Source organism: Filicampus tigris, chromosome 18, assembly GCF_054856515.1.
Source record: "Filicampus tigris isolate MCC_2025a chromosome 18, RoL_Ftig_1.0, whole genome shotgun sequence".
Lineage (NCBI taxonomy): Eukaryota > Metazoa > Chordata > Actinopteri > Syngnathiformes > Syngnathidae > Filicampus > Filicampus tigris.
The window spans coordinates 8439024-8459828 of record NC_141234.1 but is presented as its reverse complement, the minus strand read 5'-3'; the positions used below and the strand labels follow the sequence as shown (position 1 = coordinate 8459828).

The 20805-nt window shown below is 41.9% G+C and overlaps 2 protein-coding genes across 4 annotated transcripts in view; one reads left to right on the top strand and one right to left on the bottom strand.

Annotated features, from left to right (window-relative positions):
- Positions 1–20805, bottom strand: part of LOC147132308 (inactive phospholipase C-like protein 2) — a 36457-nt gene that overhangs the window by 6170 nt on the left and 9482 nt on the right. Inside the window, exons 2-11 of one of the 2 annotated variants that reach the window (XM_086014154.1) lie at positions 14924–14966; positions 14394–14837; positions 4938–5039; positions 4702–4851; positions 4395–4555; positions 3037–3502; positions 1738–2961; positions 1389–1638; positions 726–1012; positions 442–645 (exon numbers count right to left, since the gene is read on the bottom strand). In XM_086014154.1, the coding sequence (XP_085870280.1) occupies positions 442–645; positions 726–1012; positions 1389–1638; positions 1738–2961; positions 3037–3502; positions 4395–4555; positions 4702–4851; positions 4938–5039; positions 14394–14714 (3165 nt within the window). In that variant the 5' untranslated portion in view covers positions 14715–14837; positions 14924–14966. Of the gene's footprint in view, positions 1–441; positions 646–725; positions 1013–1388; positions 1639–1737; positions 2962–3036; positions 3503–4394; positions 4556–4701; positions 4852–4937; positions 5040–14393; positions 14967–20805 lie in introns of both variants that reach the window. The other variant, XM_086014153.1, reaches the window with a different exon arrangement.
- Positions 16439–20776, top strand: dazl (deleted in azoospermia-like). Of its 2 annotated transcripts, none has more exons than XM_086014179.1 (10): positions 16439–16599; positions 17882–18004; positions 18152–18243; positions 18562–18613; positions 18690–18756; positions 18841–18980; positions 19079–19156; positions 19240–19290; positions 19685–19756; positions 19836–20776. In XM_086014179.1, exons 1-9 carry the CDS (start codon positions 16597–16599, stop codon positions 19727–19729), a joined length of 651 nt encoding a protein of 216 aa, XP_085870305.1. In that variant the 5' UTR covers positions 16439–16596; the 3' UTR covers positions 19730–19756; positions 19836–20776. The 2 variants fall into 2 exon arrangements, with proteins under 2 accessions (XP_085870305.1, XP_085870306.1); XM_086014180.1 differs by having other exon boundaries at positions 16532–16599; positions 18690–18765.

Below are 20805 nucleotides of genomic sequence, written 5' to 3'. Positions count from 1 at the left end.
AAAGAGTCTGATCTAAATGTTAAACAAGTCCTCTTCAATTCTGTATCCGCAGGGCCTGATTTAGTATTAGATATGTTGACAAAAAATAAAATCGACTAAATAACTTCCTCCTGGGTCTATGAAAGTCTTGCCTCTATTTGGGTAAAAGTATACTGGATTCAGGCCAAGGAGAAAATCAAACACATTTCTGCAAAACAACCAGGGTCAGTTTGTTTTGGCGGGGGGTGGGGGGTGAAATATGTGCTCAAAAGGAAGCTCCGTCTTCACAAGGGGTGTTCATTGTTGTGTGAAGCACACAGGAAGATGGGCGGTGGCAGATTGGTGATCTTTGTGGCTTTTGTTTAGCATTTCCTTCCTTTCCATGCACTTCAGAGATATGTTGCGTAACTGCAAGGGGAAAAACAATAAGCATATTTACTGTCAGCGCTTTTCCTTCCTCACCATGTCGTATGTGGAGACAACGCGGCGAAGGACATCGGGCAGGGGTCCCTGAGGCTCCAGGGTGGGGTAGTGCTTCTGGAGGTCAAACAGTAGTAAAGGCATCCCATCAGGTCCTCTCACTCTGGAGCCGAGAGCGAGTATGCACTGCATGAGGTTAGACACGGCCGACACGCCGCACAGCTCCCTGAACATAGCCACAGAATTCTGTTTGGAAAAAGAAAAGGAAAATTGTTATGAGAATCTAATACAGTTGATAAACATACTGGAAGACTGGACACCCTCACCTGCATGTTTTCCCTCAAGTCGGTGGCCTCTCTCAACAGAGGACCAGCCATTTTGAAAACCTCGTCAACGGACCGGATTTCCAAGTCCCTTAGAGCTGTGTAGTCCCGTCTCCTGCGGGCTTTCCGCACAGACAGGCCCCTTTTGTGAGGCTTGCCCCCTCCTCTACGATTGGTGAGAGCCACATGGACGAAGAGCTTGGAGTGGGGAAGATCCTCCCCGGTCAGAGACTGAAGCGGGACATGACGGTAGCCGGGTTGGAGACACTCCAGCGGGATGGTGTACTGACCTACAGAAGGATTTTTTTTCACACCATCATTAGATGCAGATTTGTAAACAATTGGCACCTGTCTAAGTGACAGAGATAAATTGACTCCTGTTTGGGTTGTCTTTAGCATAATTTAGCAAAACATAACGGCTAGCCAGTTGGTGACTTTACAGCATGCCCCGTTACAAAGTTAAAATGGCACATCAGTGCCAATTTTCAGTAAACGTCCCTATTGAAATGTAAATTATGGCTGTCACTCCATCTCCCTTGGAAGCAATTTATCCCACGGACACACACATACAAACTAGTCCAAGGCCAAAATCCTTCTTAAAGCCATTTACTCTGACGTCATGGTGAAAAAGTCTCCAAGAAAGAATTCAACTCAGTCTTCACCGACCTATGAATTCATCTCCTATGAAGTCGTCGTCCAGGACCACAAAGCGAACCATGGCAAGCTCCGGCAGGTTGATCTGGAACTCGAAGCTCTCATCAAAGACTGGGTTGTCGCAGTTCTGGGAGACGGTCCTGGTGCGGCGCTCGGTGCAGTCAGACGGGATGCCGTGGATCTCCACATGCACATAAGGGTCCACCACGTCCCCTTTGGCCACAGAACCCCTCGGCTTGGGAAGATTCTGTCCGCTGATTACCTGGGAAGGGTCACCAAATGGGCTTTTTTCAGAACGTAATTGTGATTATTTGATTAGCTATCGAGAATTCTGTGGCGAGCTTGCGGTATTTCCTCACACCTTGACGTGGAGCAGCTGAGGTAACACCCCAGGCACGGTGTCTCTGGTGTCGGCACTGAAATAAGACACCTCCTGCCGCATGATGGCCGGCCGCAGAACGTAACCACAATTTCCATTCTGCCGGAACCAGGCTGCGTTGAGGTCCATCATTAGTCCAGCTGTTTGGAAGTTCATCGCCACAATTTGACAACCACATTTCCACAGGTCCTGAGGGTTGATGTTGCTGGAATCAATGCGCATGGGGCTTGGGTACACTCGTGACAGGAAGCGTTTGTTATGGTTGACAAAGTCGCCGGGGGTCTCGCCAGTCAGACGCCCCGCCTGAGTTTCGTGGAAAGAGCACAATTGCCAAGGTTTTTGGCTTTTGGTTGACGTCGGGAAGTCGACGAAGTGGACCGACTCGCAAAGAGTGACCAGGTCCGAGAGCTCCTTCAGCAGATGGAATTGTTTGTGAGGAAGATGAGGAGGGTTACACTGTGTGGCAGATGTTGAATTTAGGCTTCTCTGTTGTTTTTCTTTTGGACTACCTTCAATTGCAGCCCCGCCATTGCGCGCCGCCTTCATCCTTGGACACATTTCAGCCCCTTCATCCTCCTCACTGACTTCTCCGTCCTCTCTTTCCCAAGCGGGCTTCAGCTTCTTCCCCTTCAGCAGGATCCGATGCCTTAAGTCTCGCGGCGAGGGAAGGTATGACTCGCTCTCGTCCGGGGATTGCGTGAAGAGCTGGCCCCCGAGTATTGCCACCAGATGCTGCGCCGTGGCTTTCTGCTGTCGAAGCGAGCAGTGGTTCTCGATACACACGATCAACGGATACTCCGATGCGACAAAAGCAAACCGTGCAATTGCTTCCAACACGTTGCGCAGGGCAAGAGGAGGGCAAAGGGTATGTCCGGTACACACTACCGGCTCCTCATCGGGACCGTCCCATATGTCCACCTCCACACATCGACAGCCCAGTTTGAGCGCCCGGATGTAGCCGGAAATGTCAGAGGGTCCTTTATATTGGTCCTCGATGAGGTAGGTGTTGTGAGAGGAGTTGATGAAGTAGTGAGACAAAGGCTGGGACATGTCCTGGCACACGGTGTCGTGCTCCCTGTCAAAGAGGTGGCACTCTGGGGACATCAGGTAGCTATTGAAGCCGTCCATCGATAGGTAGCCCTGCTGCCGGCCCTCTTCTGATGGCTCGTGGGATTGGATGAGGCTCAGGCTGTCTTCCTCTGTCACCTGAGTGAGGGAGAAAGCAGACAAAAAGATGTCAACGCCGGGGTTGTGCTTGAGTGTGCGGATTCATTTACCGACCTGGGCAACACCTTGCTCAGCCTCGAGGAACCTCGTCAAGTCTTTGGTGTCCAAGAATTCCTTGTTGCTGGAGAACTGCACCAAGAGGAAGTAAATCTCCGGGCGTGTGCAAAAGTCATGAAAGACCTCGATGAACTCCTGCTGCGTGACCCTCTGGTTCCTCGCCCCGAGCGTTGCTTTGACTTTGGTGTGGTCTTTAGCTTCCGATCCATTATTAAGAGAAAGACGCTCAGCCCGACCCCTCTGGAGCTCTTTAAACCTGTGCTCCACTTTTCCATTGCTCACCCCCGGATTCACCGTCTGGATCAGTTTGACAGCGGCTTGCAAGCAAATACCTTGCTCAATGTCCCTGTGACTATCCAAATCAGCAGCAGAGGAGAAAAGCTGCTCCAACCAGCCAAGACGGAGGCTGTGCTGTCTGCTGGCAAGCATGTCCAGGGCGTTTTTCCCGTATTGTATCAGATACCTGGAGGTGGAGATGATTGGTTTGAGTTGGAGGATACCGATTTGGATATTTTGTGGTTTTTCTTGAATACATTCTGTAGTTGTCCAATTCAAACTACACATCTTCATATTTTAAGTTCAATTGTATATGAAATGAACGTTTTTAGGAAGAAGATGGGGAAATGTGGTATTTTGAGAAATGTGGTTTTAATTAGACAGCAACAAAATTGCTACTTTAAAGTGGAAGTCAACCCAAAAATGTTCTTTACAAAAATATGTTCCAGTAGTCAAAACACGGCACTCTGATTCATTTTGCGTTTGTGGAATATGAGTTAAGCAGCAACATTTTTTTAGCCATCTCAGGGGGCGGCCATTTTGTCACTTGCTGTCGACTGAAAATGACATCACAGTTGCTCAGGTAACAAACCAATCACCCCCCACCTGTTTTCTCAAGCTGAGCCATGATTGGTTGTCAGCAGAGCCCTGAGCAACTGTGATGTCATTTTCAGTCAACGGCAGGTGAAAGATTTTACTACTTAACTCACTCGGTAGACCAGTGGGGCTGCATAGAACATAAAGAAAGAAAATGTCTGTGTTCACTTCCACTTTAAGACAAAAAAAAAACTGAAAAGGAAATGTATTCTAAATAGTTATTGCATAGAATTTAGTAGGAACTCATCCAAAAAGCTAATACTGTTGCGACAAAGGTCTTTGTCCTCAATTTAGAACAAAATTTTATGAACATAAAATAAAAGAACCAGAACCCCCTAATGAAATGAGCTCATGTATCGATTTTGTGGCAGCATCGTATATAAAATACAAACGTAGCCTCCTGTGTCCAATATTAACTGTTGCCAAATGAGACGTGAGGTTTTAAAATATCTGATTACAAACATTGCAATTTTTTTTTTTACCTTAGGCCTGTCACCCAAATATTAGCCACTTCTGTTGAGTGAGCCACAAGGTCCAGGCTCTCGTACAGCTCCCCATAGATGATGGAGAACGCGCAGTCCTCCGAAATCTGCTCATAGACGCCACTAGTGCGGAATACCTCCGTGTTACGACCCGTCCGCACCTGAAATACGAGGCCACGAGTGACACAATAAAAACAAATCAACTGCAGTCACGCGTCTGGTTGCGGGTTGTAAACCTTCCCAATGAGTTTGCTCCAAAAGAATCAATGAAGTCATTGGGAGAGGCAATAACCGTCTGGACGCTGACCTCTCGGATGGAGGCGAGCGCAATCCTGGCTTTGTCCGAATCCTTCTTGGAGGGCTCCCAGCAGAGAGCCTGCAGGCCTGCGTCAAGAAGATAGTAGCGCTGATACACGCGAGAGTTGGGCCGCACCTTCTTCAAGTCGCTCCCCTCCACCTGGACTCAAACCAAGTGAATTTGACATTTTCAACAGCCACGACGGGTAATTACTCACGCGAGAGGCCACGTGCCAGCTAACCCACCATTGAGTGGATACAATCGGCCGCACTACTGATCTTCTTCTCTGAGAGGCTGCTGCTAAAGGACACGGTTTTCTTCCTCTCTCGACCCGCCCGGGAGCCATCCTGATGACGAAGCGAGCACACGCAATGAGAATATGATTGAGCTAAAGAGCAGAGGAGGTGCGTATAATACCGTGGAAAATACAATGAAGGGGATTGACATCAAGACAATGATCCCGCCGAGTGCATTCATGACAAAACACTTTCCCCAAGAGATCGGAGAGGATTAATATCTTCTTATGTAATCATATATAAATGCAGATTATTGAGCCGACACAGAGCCTCTTCCTAGCAATCTGTTGTTTTTATACCATGCTTAAAAAAAGCCTTTGCCCTTGCTCTTCAACATTGTACCATTAATCATACCCGACTACACCGAAGCAGCAGGCTACGGCATTCTAATTCTACACCTTCAACATGACACTGTTGTTCTAGCCGAGCTCAGTTCATCCATGTGATACATTGAAACACTCCCCCAGGGAGTGCGCCGTATACAAAGAGATAACCGGCTGCATATAGGTGGATGACTTCATTCAATTACCTGCGTATTAGTGGCCCGATCAAATCAAATCAAATCAAATCAAATGTTTGTGTTGGAGCTCGTCTATGGAAGGATGCAAAATGTAATGCAATTGTTGTTAATTCAATCAAAGGTAAATTGAGTAAAGATGCAAACACCCACATTGTGTAGTACATACACTTGTGCTTGGTACATTTTAATTAGTTGTTAAAAGTTCTCATTTCTAGCCTGGCCAACTCAGGGTAAGAAAAGTCAAGTCATTTTGTTTGAAAATCCTCATTCCTTTTTTTTAGGCTAAAAATGTAGTGTTTTGATATTCCATGTACTATGTTTGCCATCTTGATGCTTTTGAATTTAAATATTTTTGAGATTACACCCAGTCCACCTTTTGCCTTCAACACTACTAAAACTGTGTATAATTCTATTAAATCCTAATAACAAGCTTGAGCACATTTTGTAACTTAAGCTTGTTGCTTTGCAACAAAATTATTAAAAAAAAAAAAAAAAAATCCCCCTAAAAATGTCTGCATTAGCTCCACCAACAATACTTGGCCCAAGGATCCTAGCAGAACATATGTAATTAAATGAATAAAGTTATTCATGACTGGTGGACAACAAACAAATCCTCTGTAATCTTTAGCATTAGTTTGATCCAATTTTGGTGTCGGAGAAGAAGAGGACTCATTCATGTGCAGTGCATGAATGAGCATGTGAAAGAAGGGGAACATAATTCACAGAAAATGAAAGATTTTCCTTTGGAGCCAAAGGGAGCCAGCCATCTAACCGTCACAAATCCTCCAGGAATCGCCTCATTAAGGACACAGAAGTGCTCTGAATGGTGATAGCTTTTCCCCCCTTATAGCTATTTTGTGATGACACAGGGAGGCGGCCATCTAAAAATATGCTTCATGCCTTTGGGCTGTGATACTTGCACCAAGAGAATCCTGTGGAGATAAATAGGACTTTTTTTTTTTATTTATTTTTTTCGGTTTTCAGTTCATTTAATTTGAACGAAACAGAACTAATCATGGAGTGAATTGGATACTCTCAAAGTGAAAAAATAAATAAATGTGAAAAAATAACAAGCAACGATTGATGGGAGCATCAATCAATCAATCTTTCTGTGTGTGTGGCATAATGGAGGCTGTGCGGATGTATTCAGGGCTGATCATGCGTCGTCTTTGGCTTCACACAAACAACACACATAGGAGCACTCCTGATTAACAGTCAGGCAACTTAGAAAACTCCCATTGAGGCCACACACGCTTCACTTTTTCTCCTTGCGAGCCTTTTATCCGCTAAGATCCAATTATCGCACATGTACACGCTGTCATACGCTCACCTTCGTTGGCCTACAACAAAGAATTCATTATGCTCCCAAACAGGGCACATTAACCTACGAGTAAATAGAGTGAAATGTAAATGTACCCTTTTATATATAAGGTATAAAAGAAAGATTTTTAAATGGATCAGAGGTTCGAGGGACACGGCTGATCCACTTTGATTATGTTCAGCAATAATAGTCGCTGATTCATGAGACAAAGGTCTCAATGGTCCGATTCTCACAAAAGGCCGCCGTTGAATGTTTGAAAAAAAAATGCAGCTTGCGCTTCTAGAACAGGAAGTGGTGGTTAATGAGAAGTTGTGAGTGATGCGACAACACAGAAAGAAGGAAAGTGAGAAAGACAGAAAAAAAAAAAAAAAAAAGAACGAAAATAGCTTGAAAAAGGGCACCACGCTCATTTCCAACACAAATTATCTGGCAAAACCTGCAAAAGGATATCGGTGGTTTTAAATAAATAAGTACTGTAAATAAATAAATAAATAACGAAAATGTAGGAAGGGGAACTTGAAGAAAAGGTCCTTAGTAAAGCCATGTGCTGCAACACTTCCTCATGATTGTGAGAAATGATCACAACCTAAATACTGTAACATGAAACATAAGGCCAATAACTATCCACTCGGCAAAGTGCAAATATAGTACACTACTATTGGTCTACTTTCAGGGGGAACCTCCAAAGTTGAATGGCACTCAGGGAGGCTGCAGCAAATCTTGTCAGATTCCACCTCAGTGAGCAGTAAGGGAATTGACTTTACAATTGCTGAGCATTTTCAGGGCTTTTTCCTTTTTTCTTTTTTTTTTTTTTGTAATGTCACCAGCAGTGGCAAAGTAGTGAAAATGTGATGACAACCATGAAACTAAAAACTGAATTTATTGTGACCCAGAAAAGCTGCAAAATGGCAAAAATGTCAATATGATGAGATAATGGAATTTATATAGTTGTAAATCAGCTGTGTTTAGTTCAGTGTAAATAGATTTGGAGTGTGTATTCTACACTATTATCAAAGGGTAAGACATTCTGTTTAGCTTTTATCTTTTATAAAGTAGCTAACTTCTTTATCACCATCTCTATTTGGCAGTTTGGATCAATCGTGAATGGCTATTTTTCATTTCCTGATTTCCATCAGAGATCCACCAAAGATTGCTGTTAATACCGTTGGGTGATTGTCATTGTAATGAGATTACTTCCGTCCCACAACGGGTTCGGTGTGGAGTGACTGACTGGCACATGGACGCAGTCAGTGTGGGGATGGAGTTGAAAGAGAAATGGGCATGACTGAAGGGATTACGTTCGGTGATCAGTCACACCAGACAATGGAAGAAAAACAAAGATCGGGGGAAACAAATGACGAAAATAAATGCTGGAGGGAGGAATAGAAAACTAAGGGGCGGGGAGGGGAACCCTGTTGGACATTAATATAGACGACACTTGTGATTGCTTAGTTTCCAAGCCCCTGCGTGACCTTGAGTGCTCATTAGCCAGCTGACAGTCATTATTGTATGACACGTGGCACGTCATTTTAGTCTGTAGGCTGACACTTGATGCAGCATGCTTGCACTAATCATTTCACGTTGAAATGTTAGTTAGAATTAATTGTCCATGACGACTTAACCGTTTTTGTGTGTGAAAAGGGGGGTGATGTTTTCAGACATCTTCGTTCTTCGAGAGCACGCATGAGGTTGTCAACAACCAGTAGCACGTGGCCATTTAGGATACAGAAACATTTGCCCTGCAGAGGAACATTTTGTTCCTTCTCACAATATAATATTATTACCGTACTAAAAGGCTTGCAAGATTGAACTCAGAGCAGATGAAATGCAATTTGATTGTAATGGAGATTAGAAAGATGAGTCCCGTTCCCAGGATCTAATTTTGAAAATTATAACAATTCTCATATTTGCCAAGTAATGCATCAAGAGAGTATTCAGAAATGTTATATAAAGTTACACGCTCCACTACTAAGCTCCATACTAATGTGCAACAAATAAAATGAAGTTTTTCAGGCAATTTAAATTGTAAATACTATTTTTGCTTCAATTCAATTGACATTGTGCTGCTAGTTCTGCTGTGCGCGCCTTGGCCACATGGGGCCAGTATGATAAAAACATACCAATATCTCAATATTAAATACGAGTAATTTTAAAATGGCATTTTCACTTTGCAGTCTCCATGTTAAACCCTTCTTTCGTGCCATATTAATTTCTCAGTAAGGATTTCTGTAAACAACACACCTCAAAAAAAAAAAAGAAAGACAAATCTCATGGGAACGTCCGTGTTGCACCCAAAGATGAAATGGGGCTTTGCAGCACTCGTGCAATTGAACAGTCAATTTGTTAATTGTAAGATAAGCAGTCGTTGAACCACTTTCTGGTGAAGTGTGTCACGACTCCGCCGTGTCTGTCTAGCTACACGGAGGTCAGGAAGTACTTGCGGTGATTGTGCATGCGCGAATAATGCCTGACAGAAAATGTGGTGAGCGCTCTCAGTAACTGTAGCTGAGCTACTGTGATGATAAACCCATTTAACAGCTTTCGCACACACGGAGTGAGACACACACCGATGTATTATTGTGCTGTTTATCGAAAGTTATCAAGACCACAAAAGCCAAGGAAAAGAAAAATGACACCGCTTACTAGAAGCGATAGAGGTTTCATGTGAGAACTACGCCCAAGTCAAAGTCTAGGAAACCAAAACGAGTCCAATTTTGTCCTATACAATGAATTTGCAAAGAACTAGAAAAAATGCTATTTTGACCCATCAGACCTGCCAGAAATAATCCTAATTTTCATTGGAAAGGCAGATGTTTGATAGTATATGCTTTGCACAAGTCGTATGCTATGCTTGGCCATGCTAATGCATGCTAACGTGGTTTAAAGCACGCTAAGGATCCAAACTGCAGGCGAAATATCCTCCACTGTTGAAAATAACCAAATGTATATAGTGCATACTGATGAGGGGAACACACAAATATCATATTTGCACTCAAGCTGAAACTAAGATTCATTTGGAAAATGACTCTGTCTTTTGTTGTGAAGATAGAGGATCAATAGCACTCTATAAACATCTGCTGGATATGAATCTTTAGCCAGGAGGTGTAAGTTTTTTGTTTTTTTTTTAATCAATCATCCTTTCAACTACGTGCGCCTCTATCTGTGTGGGTTTAACTGAATCCCAGTTGCGGCCAGTCCATTTGGCTCCTGGGCCTTCAGTGGGTACTTACCCAATTTAAAGACAAAGTCAAGACACAAATGTTCTTAATAATATGTTCAATGCGCCTCCACTAGTTTAAACACAGCATTCTGATTAATATTGTGTTTGTGCAATATGAGTTAAGTGGTAAAAATCCACCTGTTTTTATCCATCTCAGGGGGCGGCCATTTTGTCACTTCTGTAGACTGAAAATAACATCGCAGTTGCTCAGGTAAAATCATGGCTCACCTGTTTACTGACTTTGGTCATGTGACATTCGCAAGTTGGTTTTTCTCTGACTACCCAATAAGAGCATGAAAAAAAAAAAAAAGATGATGTCATCAAGGGCCAGCTTTGGACCTGTGAGGACAAATCGGCCCAAGTAATTCCACAAGTGTGTAGCAGAATTAACGACAAGCTAGTTGACATGCACAATGATTAGATGCACTGACGTGTCGTCGGGTCACAAGAGGTAACAGCTATAAATCCCTTGCCTCTCGTGAAAATGGTCTGGGATGAAATGTTTATGGCTGTGTATTATTTATGAATCAATGAAATCAAAGGTTATGCAGATTTTGTCCATTTTGTCATTTACACGTGTATAAACGCTTTTGGGATAAAAGTAATGGCACAGCTAGCCATTCCAAATATGGAAAATACAGATTCACTTCCTGGTCCGCTGATAGTGTAGTGGTACACACGCCTGAGTTGTGTGCGGGCAGCGTGGGATCGATTCCTGCTCAGTGACAGTGTCTATGTGTGCCCTGCGACTGGCTGGCGACCAGTTCGGGGTGTAGTCTGCCTTCGCCCATTGACGGCTGGGATAGGCTCCAGCAACTCCCCGCAACCCTATATAGGATAAGTGGTTTGGAAGATGACATGACATGACATGACATGACATGAGAGATTCACTTCCTGTTTTATGCAAACATTCTGCAAGATGTTGAAGTGTGTCCATTTTAGGTCCATTCATCGTGAAAAACATTTGTGAAGTCAGAGATCTCTAACGTCACACCTGAGAGGGCCCGATGCTTCAGAATCTCTGTTCTATTTCATCCTAAAACATTTTTGATAGGTTTGAACTCTTGCCCCAAACATTTTCCACAACGTTGGATGAAAAAATATCTTGTTAGGAATGAGGGATTATAATTCTAGGGGGAAGAACTGATCCTGGTCCAACCTCTGATTGATGAGTTCATCGATCACCCCACGACTTTTGCTGCCCTACTGCATCTCTTTCACACCCATCCATCTCTTTTGACTCGGTAGCTGAGGAATCTAAACATGAGCACGTTCATGCACGTTCAAGCAAACGTGTGAGTCATTCCAAATTTACCGTCGACGCACTGCATGTGAAGCATACAAACATCTTCTGCATTTCTGCTCTTTGAAGTGATAATAACCCGTGGGAAGGTGATGTTAAATGCGCTGGCATCAAACGCTGGAAGTCAGATAGTGATCAGAGCTGCTCCCAGTTTTAGCCCACTTGAAGTACGCATCTCGAAAATTAACTTTTTTACATAACATTTTTATTTTATGTTGTTAAAGTAGCTATTTTTTGTGTTGTGAAATATTTATGTTGAGTTGTTTATCACTAAGACTTAAAAAATAATAATAATAATGTTAGCGTGCAAGAGTCCCGCAAAGTGAATCTGCAAGTTTTTGGGTTTTTTTGCGTGTGGCATTCGAGGACACTGTGGTAGAGTGGGACAGTCTAAACTTGGGCCAGTCTAAAACTCGACGTAACTCAACCTGTCGCTCTGCTAAGTTTTGGGAGCAAACATATTTGTTCCGAGCTCTAGCTGGTGGCAGTGAGTGGTTGCAAGTGGAAAAGAGATCCACAGTGAAGTGTCACCGCTGAATGCGGATGACTTAACAGCCAACGTTGCAACATGAAATATGTGAGGAAATCGGCCAACTGTCCAGTTCCGTGCAGTGTTGCCGCTCACAAACAAGAAGTGAACCGCTTTTGGTGAGAAACTTAAAATACCCTAATAACAAACACAGTTATTACTTAATGTTAACTTTAATTGTACTTTCCCATGAGAGTATCGCGTTTAATACACAGCGTAGATTGATGGCCTCACCGAGATTCAATGCCGCAATAGATGATGAAACGACGCGTTACAGCAATAACATGAGTCACGATAGTTCAACTGACAGAAATGCCACAATCAGCTGGATTCCGCGGCAGGTCTTTGCTGGTTGCCGTGGTGATGCTAACCGCTAAATTAGTGCTGGTTGAGACGAGAATTATGTCGTTTGCAATCTGCTGTTCCCCAAAGGAACATAACTTCAATCACAGGCATTTTATTATGAATGAGAGGGACGAAACCGCCTGATGCAGTTCGAGCCGGTGAAATAATTATTTCACAAAAAAGAGATGTGATGTTATTTCCTAGATCGATTATGGGTGGGAATGAACAATAAGCAAAAGAATGTTGTTGTTTTTCTGAAGTGGCGTTTCCATGTTAATGTTGTTTTGAAATGAATAATTTTGCTGGAGGAGTTCCACCCGAATAATTACAAACTACAGGAAAGAAAAGAAAAATCGACTTTGTCCCCTAAAAGCAGTTCTCATTTAAGATTCTTTCCTTGAGAATAACGAATTGATCTTGTTTGGATATAAGATGTACGAAGATATGCAAGTTGGCGGTGTTTCAGATCTTGGCATTTTTGCTCTACTCGTCTTAACATTTAGTCAGTTACTCAATTCGCTGTCATACTGTATTTTCCTGAACAGAAACAAGCTTTTGAAAGATCTTTTTATGGCAGCTCCTCAATCCAAAACAAACACGTCACGCGGCTGAAAAGAAACATTATCGTTGGTGAAGTCAATAATGATGTTTTAGGAGGCGGTCGCTTTGGACAAGAACAGCAAGGAGCGATCAATATGGAACCAAAAGTAGGTGAGGACAGCGAAGACTTATCGATTAGTGCTATAACTAGCGCCGGGATTAAAACGTTGTTGGGTCCAAACCCAGCACAACTTCTTAAATGACATTTGGACGTCAGAAAAGTGGAAGCGGAGATTCTGCGTCGCCACGAGGCAGAGTGATGACTTCACACTGCAGCAGGTGGTTCAGTTCCTTCACCTCCTGTCTAGTCTGAGTACTCAGACATTTCCTGGTGTGATCTTGCAGCCAGAACGTAACATGCCAGCTGAAAGGCCAATAGAACGCATAGTGCCTCTTGATGTACACAACATACGTATGACATCATCGGCAACTTCCTCTGCAGCTGGCGTGGTCCAATAACGTGAAGAGGAACAAAAAGAAAACACAAGCAGAAGCTCGGTGGAGTGGATCATTTGAAAAAAAAAAGATAACCGATACCTGATCCGATCAGAAGATAGACCAATCTATCCAGTCTGTTCAAACAATTTCTCTATTTACTATGCAATTGGATTGGGATTAGCTAAAATTAGCATGTACTTGATGCCCATTGAAATTCACTGGGAAAAAATAATAACAATGAAACCCTTAATATTCTCCCCAAAAGACTGATAAACATTCAATACACGGAAAATGGGGGAAAACCCAAAACATAAAAATATTGGAAAAAATACAAATGTGACTGCATATGATGTGAAGCCTTATTAACGATGGCAGGACAGAACATCCCTGGAGTGAACAAGATTGTGTTAGCTGTAATGTCTAATTTTGAGGATCCGATCAATGACATAATTGATTGATCGGCATATCATGACGTTGCAACAGATCACCGATTTTGCATAAAAAATGCTCAATATCTGCTGATCTGATCCAGTCAATCTTATCTGTGTCAAGTCTGGTAAAAAAGTTTGAGAACCACTGACCTAGTTCAACATCACTGAACGCTACAACGATATTACAATACTTTCTATCTGTGTCACTCATTATTGATCATTATCCTAGTCAGAAATATATCACACCTATTACATTGTGTGGTCACACGTAGTGGGAAAAAATGTGTCCATCCCGTGGGAATGCTAGTTTATTTAAGTGATCATCACATGTGATGTGGAACTTGAACGAGGTCAGCTTGATTACTCTATAAAAATCTACAAATAAAGAACCTTGGTTCATCTATCTATGCCAGTGACATAGTGGCATGCAGAACAATTGTGCTTTTCCTCTATTTGGCGGAAGGTTCATGATTAATGTGTCGACTTTGTGTGACATTGTTTTGTGGCGTACCGCTTGATTTATCTCGTGTAAAATGACATTCCAATGTTGGGAAACGTTGTTTTGTAAAGTGTGCCATGGTCTTACTAATTTGAGCAGCAACTTTTAATTTCCCAGAAAGATGTTTTCTTTCTATTTTCAACTTGTAGCATGTGTACTAACCTAAAAGAGCTTCGCTGTTTTGCAGAAACTGGCCTACCTTAATGAGACTGCTGCGTCGAGGTATGGAATTAGTGGCCGAATCCAAGCCCTCCCACGTCGGGGACTCACAGCTGGACCCCCTGTGGAGCCTCCTCGGCGGCTCTGTCGGGTTGCAGCTGCCGTTTGACACCGGCTCGTCTCCTCGGCGCGTCTCCGGGCTGCCCTCGGCTCCACTTAGCGCTGCAGGAGCACAAGCAGGAGCACAAGCAGCAACCGGTGGACCCACGCGCTTGCTCTGCCCCAATTCGGCCATGGCGACTCGTATGTTGGCTTCACAGGTCCCTCTGCGACGAGACATGCACGCAGGCTGCACATGCATGGCAACGTGCCATGGTTGGAAGGAAGGCAGCCGGCTACTGTGAGCGCAGGAAACTTCTCTCTCTCACCCTGCCTCTCTTAACGCCTGCCTCCTTTCACGCACGCGGAGTGGGCATGGCACAACCTTTAAAAAAAAAAAATTAAAAAAAAGAAAGAAATAAGAGGAGGGGAGGGGGACCAACAACTGAATGAGAGCAGGAATCGACACACCTCCGAGACATGCGCTGTCAATCCTCATACATCCACCACGCAGCTGGATAAATAATAAATAAATATGTTAGTAGTAGTGTACAACTAGTACTAGTACTATAATACATTAATATATACATTTAATTAGCAATTATGTAAATTTAATAACGATAATTGTTTTATTATTTAACCCCTATGAACCAGATGAGCCACAAAAAAAAATTGGGGCGGAAGCCGGAGTGCCAATAACTATCTATGTGCTCCTTAAAGTGTCAAGCGTCAGTCTCTGAGGATATAAATCTCATTAAATGTACCAAAAGACAGAAATCCAGCATTTGTTTTATGCAAATGTTTAAATGTCAGCTCCTCTGAAGTTTGAAGCTGCCACTTGTTAATTCAAAAGACGCTTCTGGCAATTGTTTTTATGCTGCTAAAAAAGCACTTTAAATTTTAAAAAACCTTTTTAAATGCATGACATCAACAAAAAGTCGAAATATCAGCCAAATGCATTGGCACAGGCCTGCTGAGTGCCCTGCCTGCAAAATTTCATGCAATGTGCTTGGGTTTTTCCAGGCGTTATCGTGGCCACGGCTTTTACTGGAACATTCAGGGGAAATTATTATGATGCATTGCTTGTGGATGGATGCCAAGGCAGCCCCCTCAAGGGTAAATGCCAGACAAAATGAAATGAAAGTTCCCATTTTTTGCTCCCTGACTGAAACTTTGTACACAGAAATCACAAAATGAAGTGCACCTGCAGAATCTAATGAGATCTAATGCAAGTTGTACCGAAGAGTCTGCCTTTACATAGAAAACAATGCTCACGTTTTGATCCTCGCTGTTGGGAGCGCAGTATTTCATCATGCATCATGTGTAAATGCTAGACGAGTGCACATCAAAAATAACGCTGCAGTTAATGAACACACAAACGACATACAATTTATGAGCACCTGTTATAAAAGTAATCACCGAAAACAAATAATATCAACCTTGTCTTTTGTCTTTGTTTGCTACATTGTTATAGTCAAGAACGTGAGGAGGGAGCTGATGCAATTGCTTTAATGAGATGGGAAAACACATGTGGTCTGCACCACAAAGGGTGACTGCTTAAGAACACCACAGCAGCACCAACTCTTAATGTTTAAAACGTCGACCTTTGCAAGTATTGTTTGAATATGATCCAGAAGCATGTGTTAAATTAACACCCATGCAACTGACGTAGCAACCGTTGACTGCTAATGGTATTCGTCGAACGTGTTAATTATAAACTGTACCATTGTACGTCTGCGTTTAAAAAATGATTCACTTTTGATCATCGGTGGTGACAAATATATTTTCTTCCCCAAGGGAGACATCATTGGAAAAAGTAGCTTGCTGCCATCTAGCGTTTAAAACTGAAAAGCAGGGATATTTCATTGTTTATTCCAAAATAATCAATAACCTTGATTAGTCAATTGGCCTCACGTTTATGAACCCAGCCGCCCCCCCCCCCAAAAAAACCACAATTGAGATTCGATGTCGTATGCGTTTCCAGTTCTAAATGTGACGTCGATTGGCTGGTAGTTTGGTCACGTGATCGCGAAGGGGGCGTTTTCGTGAGTGGGGCTTACTGTAGTTGGGCAGGGAAAAATAGCGCATTTCTTGCGTTTCATGACCAGGCCTTAAATACATGCGTTTTTAAAATCGTTTTAAATATGGTAAGTTTTCCAGTAACACGTTGTACATGTCTGTATTTTGCGGATGTATGTATCATCAATGCAATTGCGCAGTTGCTTGTCCGTCACTTGAAACGTTAGCTGGGCGAGTGACTTTTGCTAATTGGTATCAATTTAACTTGTAGGCCAAGCTAGCTTTGGGGGATAAATTTTCCATTAATAAATTTATTGCTCAATATACTTGTGCTGTAATATTGGCTTGTGTTTTCAATGTTTTCATCGAACTTTTCAAAAGTTTTGAGCAAACTTTTATCACCTTGGTTTCCACGTCTTTGCGCCGCCATTTTCCCCTTGTGTTCTATTATTGGAGTCAAGTTTTAAGTCGTACATATTTTACTTTAAATAGAAACAGAGAACCTCCTTACTCTTGCGATTGCATGTCACAACGTGTCATACAAATTATGGCAACCGTGTGTACATCTTAGCACAAACAAAAACGCCTTTATCATCATATTCATCATGATCAAAGATCAAAAACCATATATTGCCGATGACCACTATCAAAGGCTAGAAATGTCCAAAACCAAGGCTTAATATAATTCTTTTTTTAGTTGTTTTGAGCTCAGCTTTTAGACTTAACAATGCTTTGTGCTTTTTATAGTCAGAGTCATGTAGAAAGTCACACAACAATGTAGTTTTGAAAAGGAAAATACAACGTAGTTTTAAAAAGGAAAATACTTTTGTAGTTACTTTGAATCATGAACATGTTGGGCTTCTTTCTCCAAATACCACCATCATGTCAACATTAAAATGCAGTCGAGTAGTATAAAAAAAAAAAAAAAAATCACAGGCAAAGATATCATATATCCATCATGTATGCTGATCCCAAATATAAAGAAAAAAATCCACCCAGTTGGCAGTCACTTGTCACATTGCTACTTAAATCATTCAATTAAAATGTATTACACGTAAATGTAAATGAACCTAAATGTATTCCTAAAAACAGTTATTAAAACAAACACATTGTACCAACTCAATTGTAGTTACAAATTAACTGCACTGTTTTTAGTGTGAACTGCACATAAAGTGAACACCACTGTACTGGATTAAAAATACGTTTACACATTTGTTACATTACCGGTCAATCAAATTTAATTTATGAAGTGCTTTAAAAAATGCAACCCAAAGTGCTTTACGTAGTTAAATGGAACCCCTTTTGCCATTTAATTGACAAGTGTTTCTTACTTGATAAATAGAGGTTTATGTTTAACTACATATTTTTCTCATATCATTTTGTTAATAACTGACAATGTTTTCTTGGTAGAACACCCAGAGTCCAAGGGACAGCAACCACCATTCACTTTTCTCCCAGTTGTCCAACGGCTACATTCTGCCAGCGGGTCGAGTGACTCCCAACGCCATCTTTGTCGGCGGGATCGATTCAAGGGTTAGGATGTGTGAGCTTGATTTAGAAATAGCAGTAAGATGCGGTTGACTGACATGAGAGCCAGGCTTGTACAGTACAACATGTATTCAAGATGGTCTGCAATTTTTCTTTTGGTTTCCTGACATGGAATTCCCTCCCAACCTTTAGGCTAGTACAACTGAAATGAGGAACTTCTTTGCAAAATATGGTACAGTCAAGGAGGCGAAAATCATCACATCCCGTGGAGGACTCAGCAGAGGGTACATTTCCTGCTATTTGTGTACTTTTAATTTCTTATGTATTCTATCCCTGTTTTAGCTCAACTTACATATTTAGGTGCGCCCTATATGTGTTTTTTTTTTGGTTTTGTTTTTCATTATTCTTTTATATAGAGTGGGTGTGGCTTATATAAAGTTGCAGCTTATAGTCCGGAAAATACAGTAGTTGTTTTGAAATCAATGAATAATCATTTTAATAGTGATTTATTTTTTCCATAATCGCCCAGCCTTATGTTGCTTTCAAATTTGTACACCAGTCTTGGATTTGTTGTTGGTGCAACAATTAATTTCTTCTTCCAGCTATGGGTTTGTGTACTTTACTGAGGATGTCGACATCAAGCCAATTGTTGATGTAAGTACAGATAATGCTTAAAAAAAACAAACTCAATTGATTGTTGTTGGTTACAACAGATTGTTTGTTTCTATAGAAACTTATCATTTGGAGAGGGAAGACACTCAAGCTGGGCCCCGCAATCATCAAGTATAGGACTAGTCGTATGTATTGTGAGCGCACCGTCTTCATGCCATCGTAGATGCTTCCTTATTTGTTCTTTGCCATATTCACCCCCTGCCTCCCAGGGTCTAGACCATCGCGAATGACGACGCTTGAGCCCTGGATGGGCCAGTCACAGTCTGGCTACTGCTCGTGTTGCTCATCCTGTGGAGTGTGCATGACCCAACCCTCGCCCTTTGTTGATAATGGCAACCACTACTATCCAGTAAGACAAGCACACACTTGTGTGTACAATGACAAAGTATTTGAATCTGAATTGAGGTTAAAGGAGATGTATTTAAACATCCACTCTTATGTTTGCAGTCGTACACCTACGCCCAATTTGGAAACTTCATGATGCCACAAATGCATGTGAATGCTCAAAATGCCTACGCCTACCAGGTGCAATGGATTTATTTGAACTTACTGACAGTCTTTTCCTATTATTGTCCTGTCTGACATTTGGGCCTTTCTCTTACCCACAGTACACTCCGCACTACTGGACAGCTGACCAAAGACCACGGTCTAACCCTCAGGTGAGTCCATACAGTAACTATGATATATTGGAAGTAGGTCTGTCTCGATTAATTGAATAATTTGAGTACAAAAAATGGGTCTATAGAATGTCTGCCTGGAAGCTTTGCAGGGATCAATATTGTACACGGGCTAATGTTACCGCAGTCACATGCACCACGCGGTTTAGAGATAAATTGGCGTGATGGCGGCAAGTAGGGCTAAAAAAAAAAAAATAATAATAATTGTGATTTTATTTTCTTAACTTGAGGTATAAACATTTTATGGTGGTGTTTCTCCCAATAGAATTTGTGAAACTGCAATGCGTATTTGTACCACTAGATGGCAGTCAGTTCTTGCTGCTTCATGGCCCTCTAGGATCTGATTCCCATTAAATTGTGTTCTGTTCTTTTGCAGAACCTTGTGGAGTGTGGTGTTCAAACCACGCTGACTGTGCTGTAGTTCACACAGCTTCTGACTCCACACCAGGTCGTAAACCACTTCAGATTTTCACATACAGACCACCGGTGACAAGAAGCTAAGTGTTTTTTCTGCCCTCTCTCAAAAGGCTGCAGGACATCAGGATACGGATAAGATGACACTTGGACTTCACCCGGCTAGCCCGTCCGTCACATTTTCTTTTCTCCATTCGTGTGGCTTTTAAGTTTCTTTTCTGGTCCCATCAATCACTTTGACCCACAACCGGTCGAGACCACAAACCTCAAAACGCTTTTAACGTGTAAAGATCACACAGAAAAGGGTCAGCAGGAAGAGCGGAGCCTTTCACCGTACCAGCTTGTTTTTGGTAACTGCCCAACCAAAAAGAAAAAAATTATCTTTTAAGATCACCTTTTGTACATTTTTATATATTTTATGTTATTATTTCATTTTTTAAATGTTGAGTTGGGTCTTTTTTTAAGGCATTGGCTCTCTGTACAACAACAAAAGAACAACACAAAAATATGTTGTATATATGGCTTGATAGCAATCTATTTACAATAGGTACTTATAACACTGGCCATTTTTTTGTTTTAATGCCCACGTTTACTTTGTCCTTTAATTTCATTTAACTGGTGAAAGTGGGCAACAAAGTCACATCACCTAAACCACACATCTGTCATATGGCAGTAACTCTCACTAAAAAATAAAAAGTTTAATAATGCCTCAGAACTGCTTTGACAATAGACACTATTTCAAATGCTCTTTTAGGGAACAAAAGAGTGAACACATCCATGACTCACCATATTTCTTGTTATGCTTCAAGATTCATCCAGATGCAAGTCATTTTCATTTTTTTACACTTGGTAAGGTTGAAAACCAGCATTGCCTCATTTGCGTTTTCTATTGTTGGTGCGTTTGTGTTGATTGTAAATATGTTCAATCCTATTCAGGTCTTGTGCGCCACTCCCAAAAACTACTAATAGTGTTTTATTCAGGGAGCCTGGCCATGCACTGTTCATATTTGTGTTCTATGTGTTTGGATAAACCAAATAAAATACATAAAAGTTCTACTGGGAGTTTGTGGCTTGTTTTCCAGT

Coding starts and splice junctions, on each gene's coding strand:
- dazl (XM_086014180.1), top strand. Junction 18,244..18,561: donor CGTGGAGGACTCAGCAGAGG/GTACATTTCCTG, acceptor TTCTTCTTCCAG/CTATGGGTTTGTGTACTTTA. Junction 18,766..18,840: donor TAGGACTAGTCGTATGTATT/GTGAGCGCACCG, acceptor CCTGCCTCCCAG/GGTCTAGACCATCGCGAATG.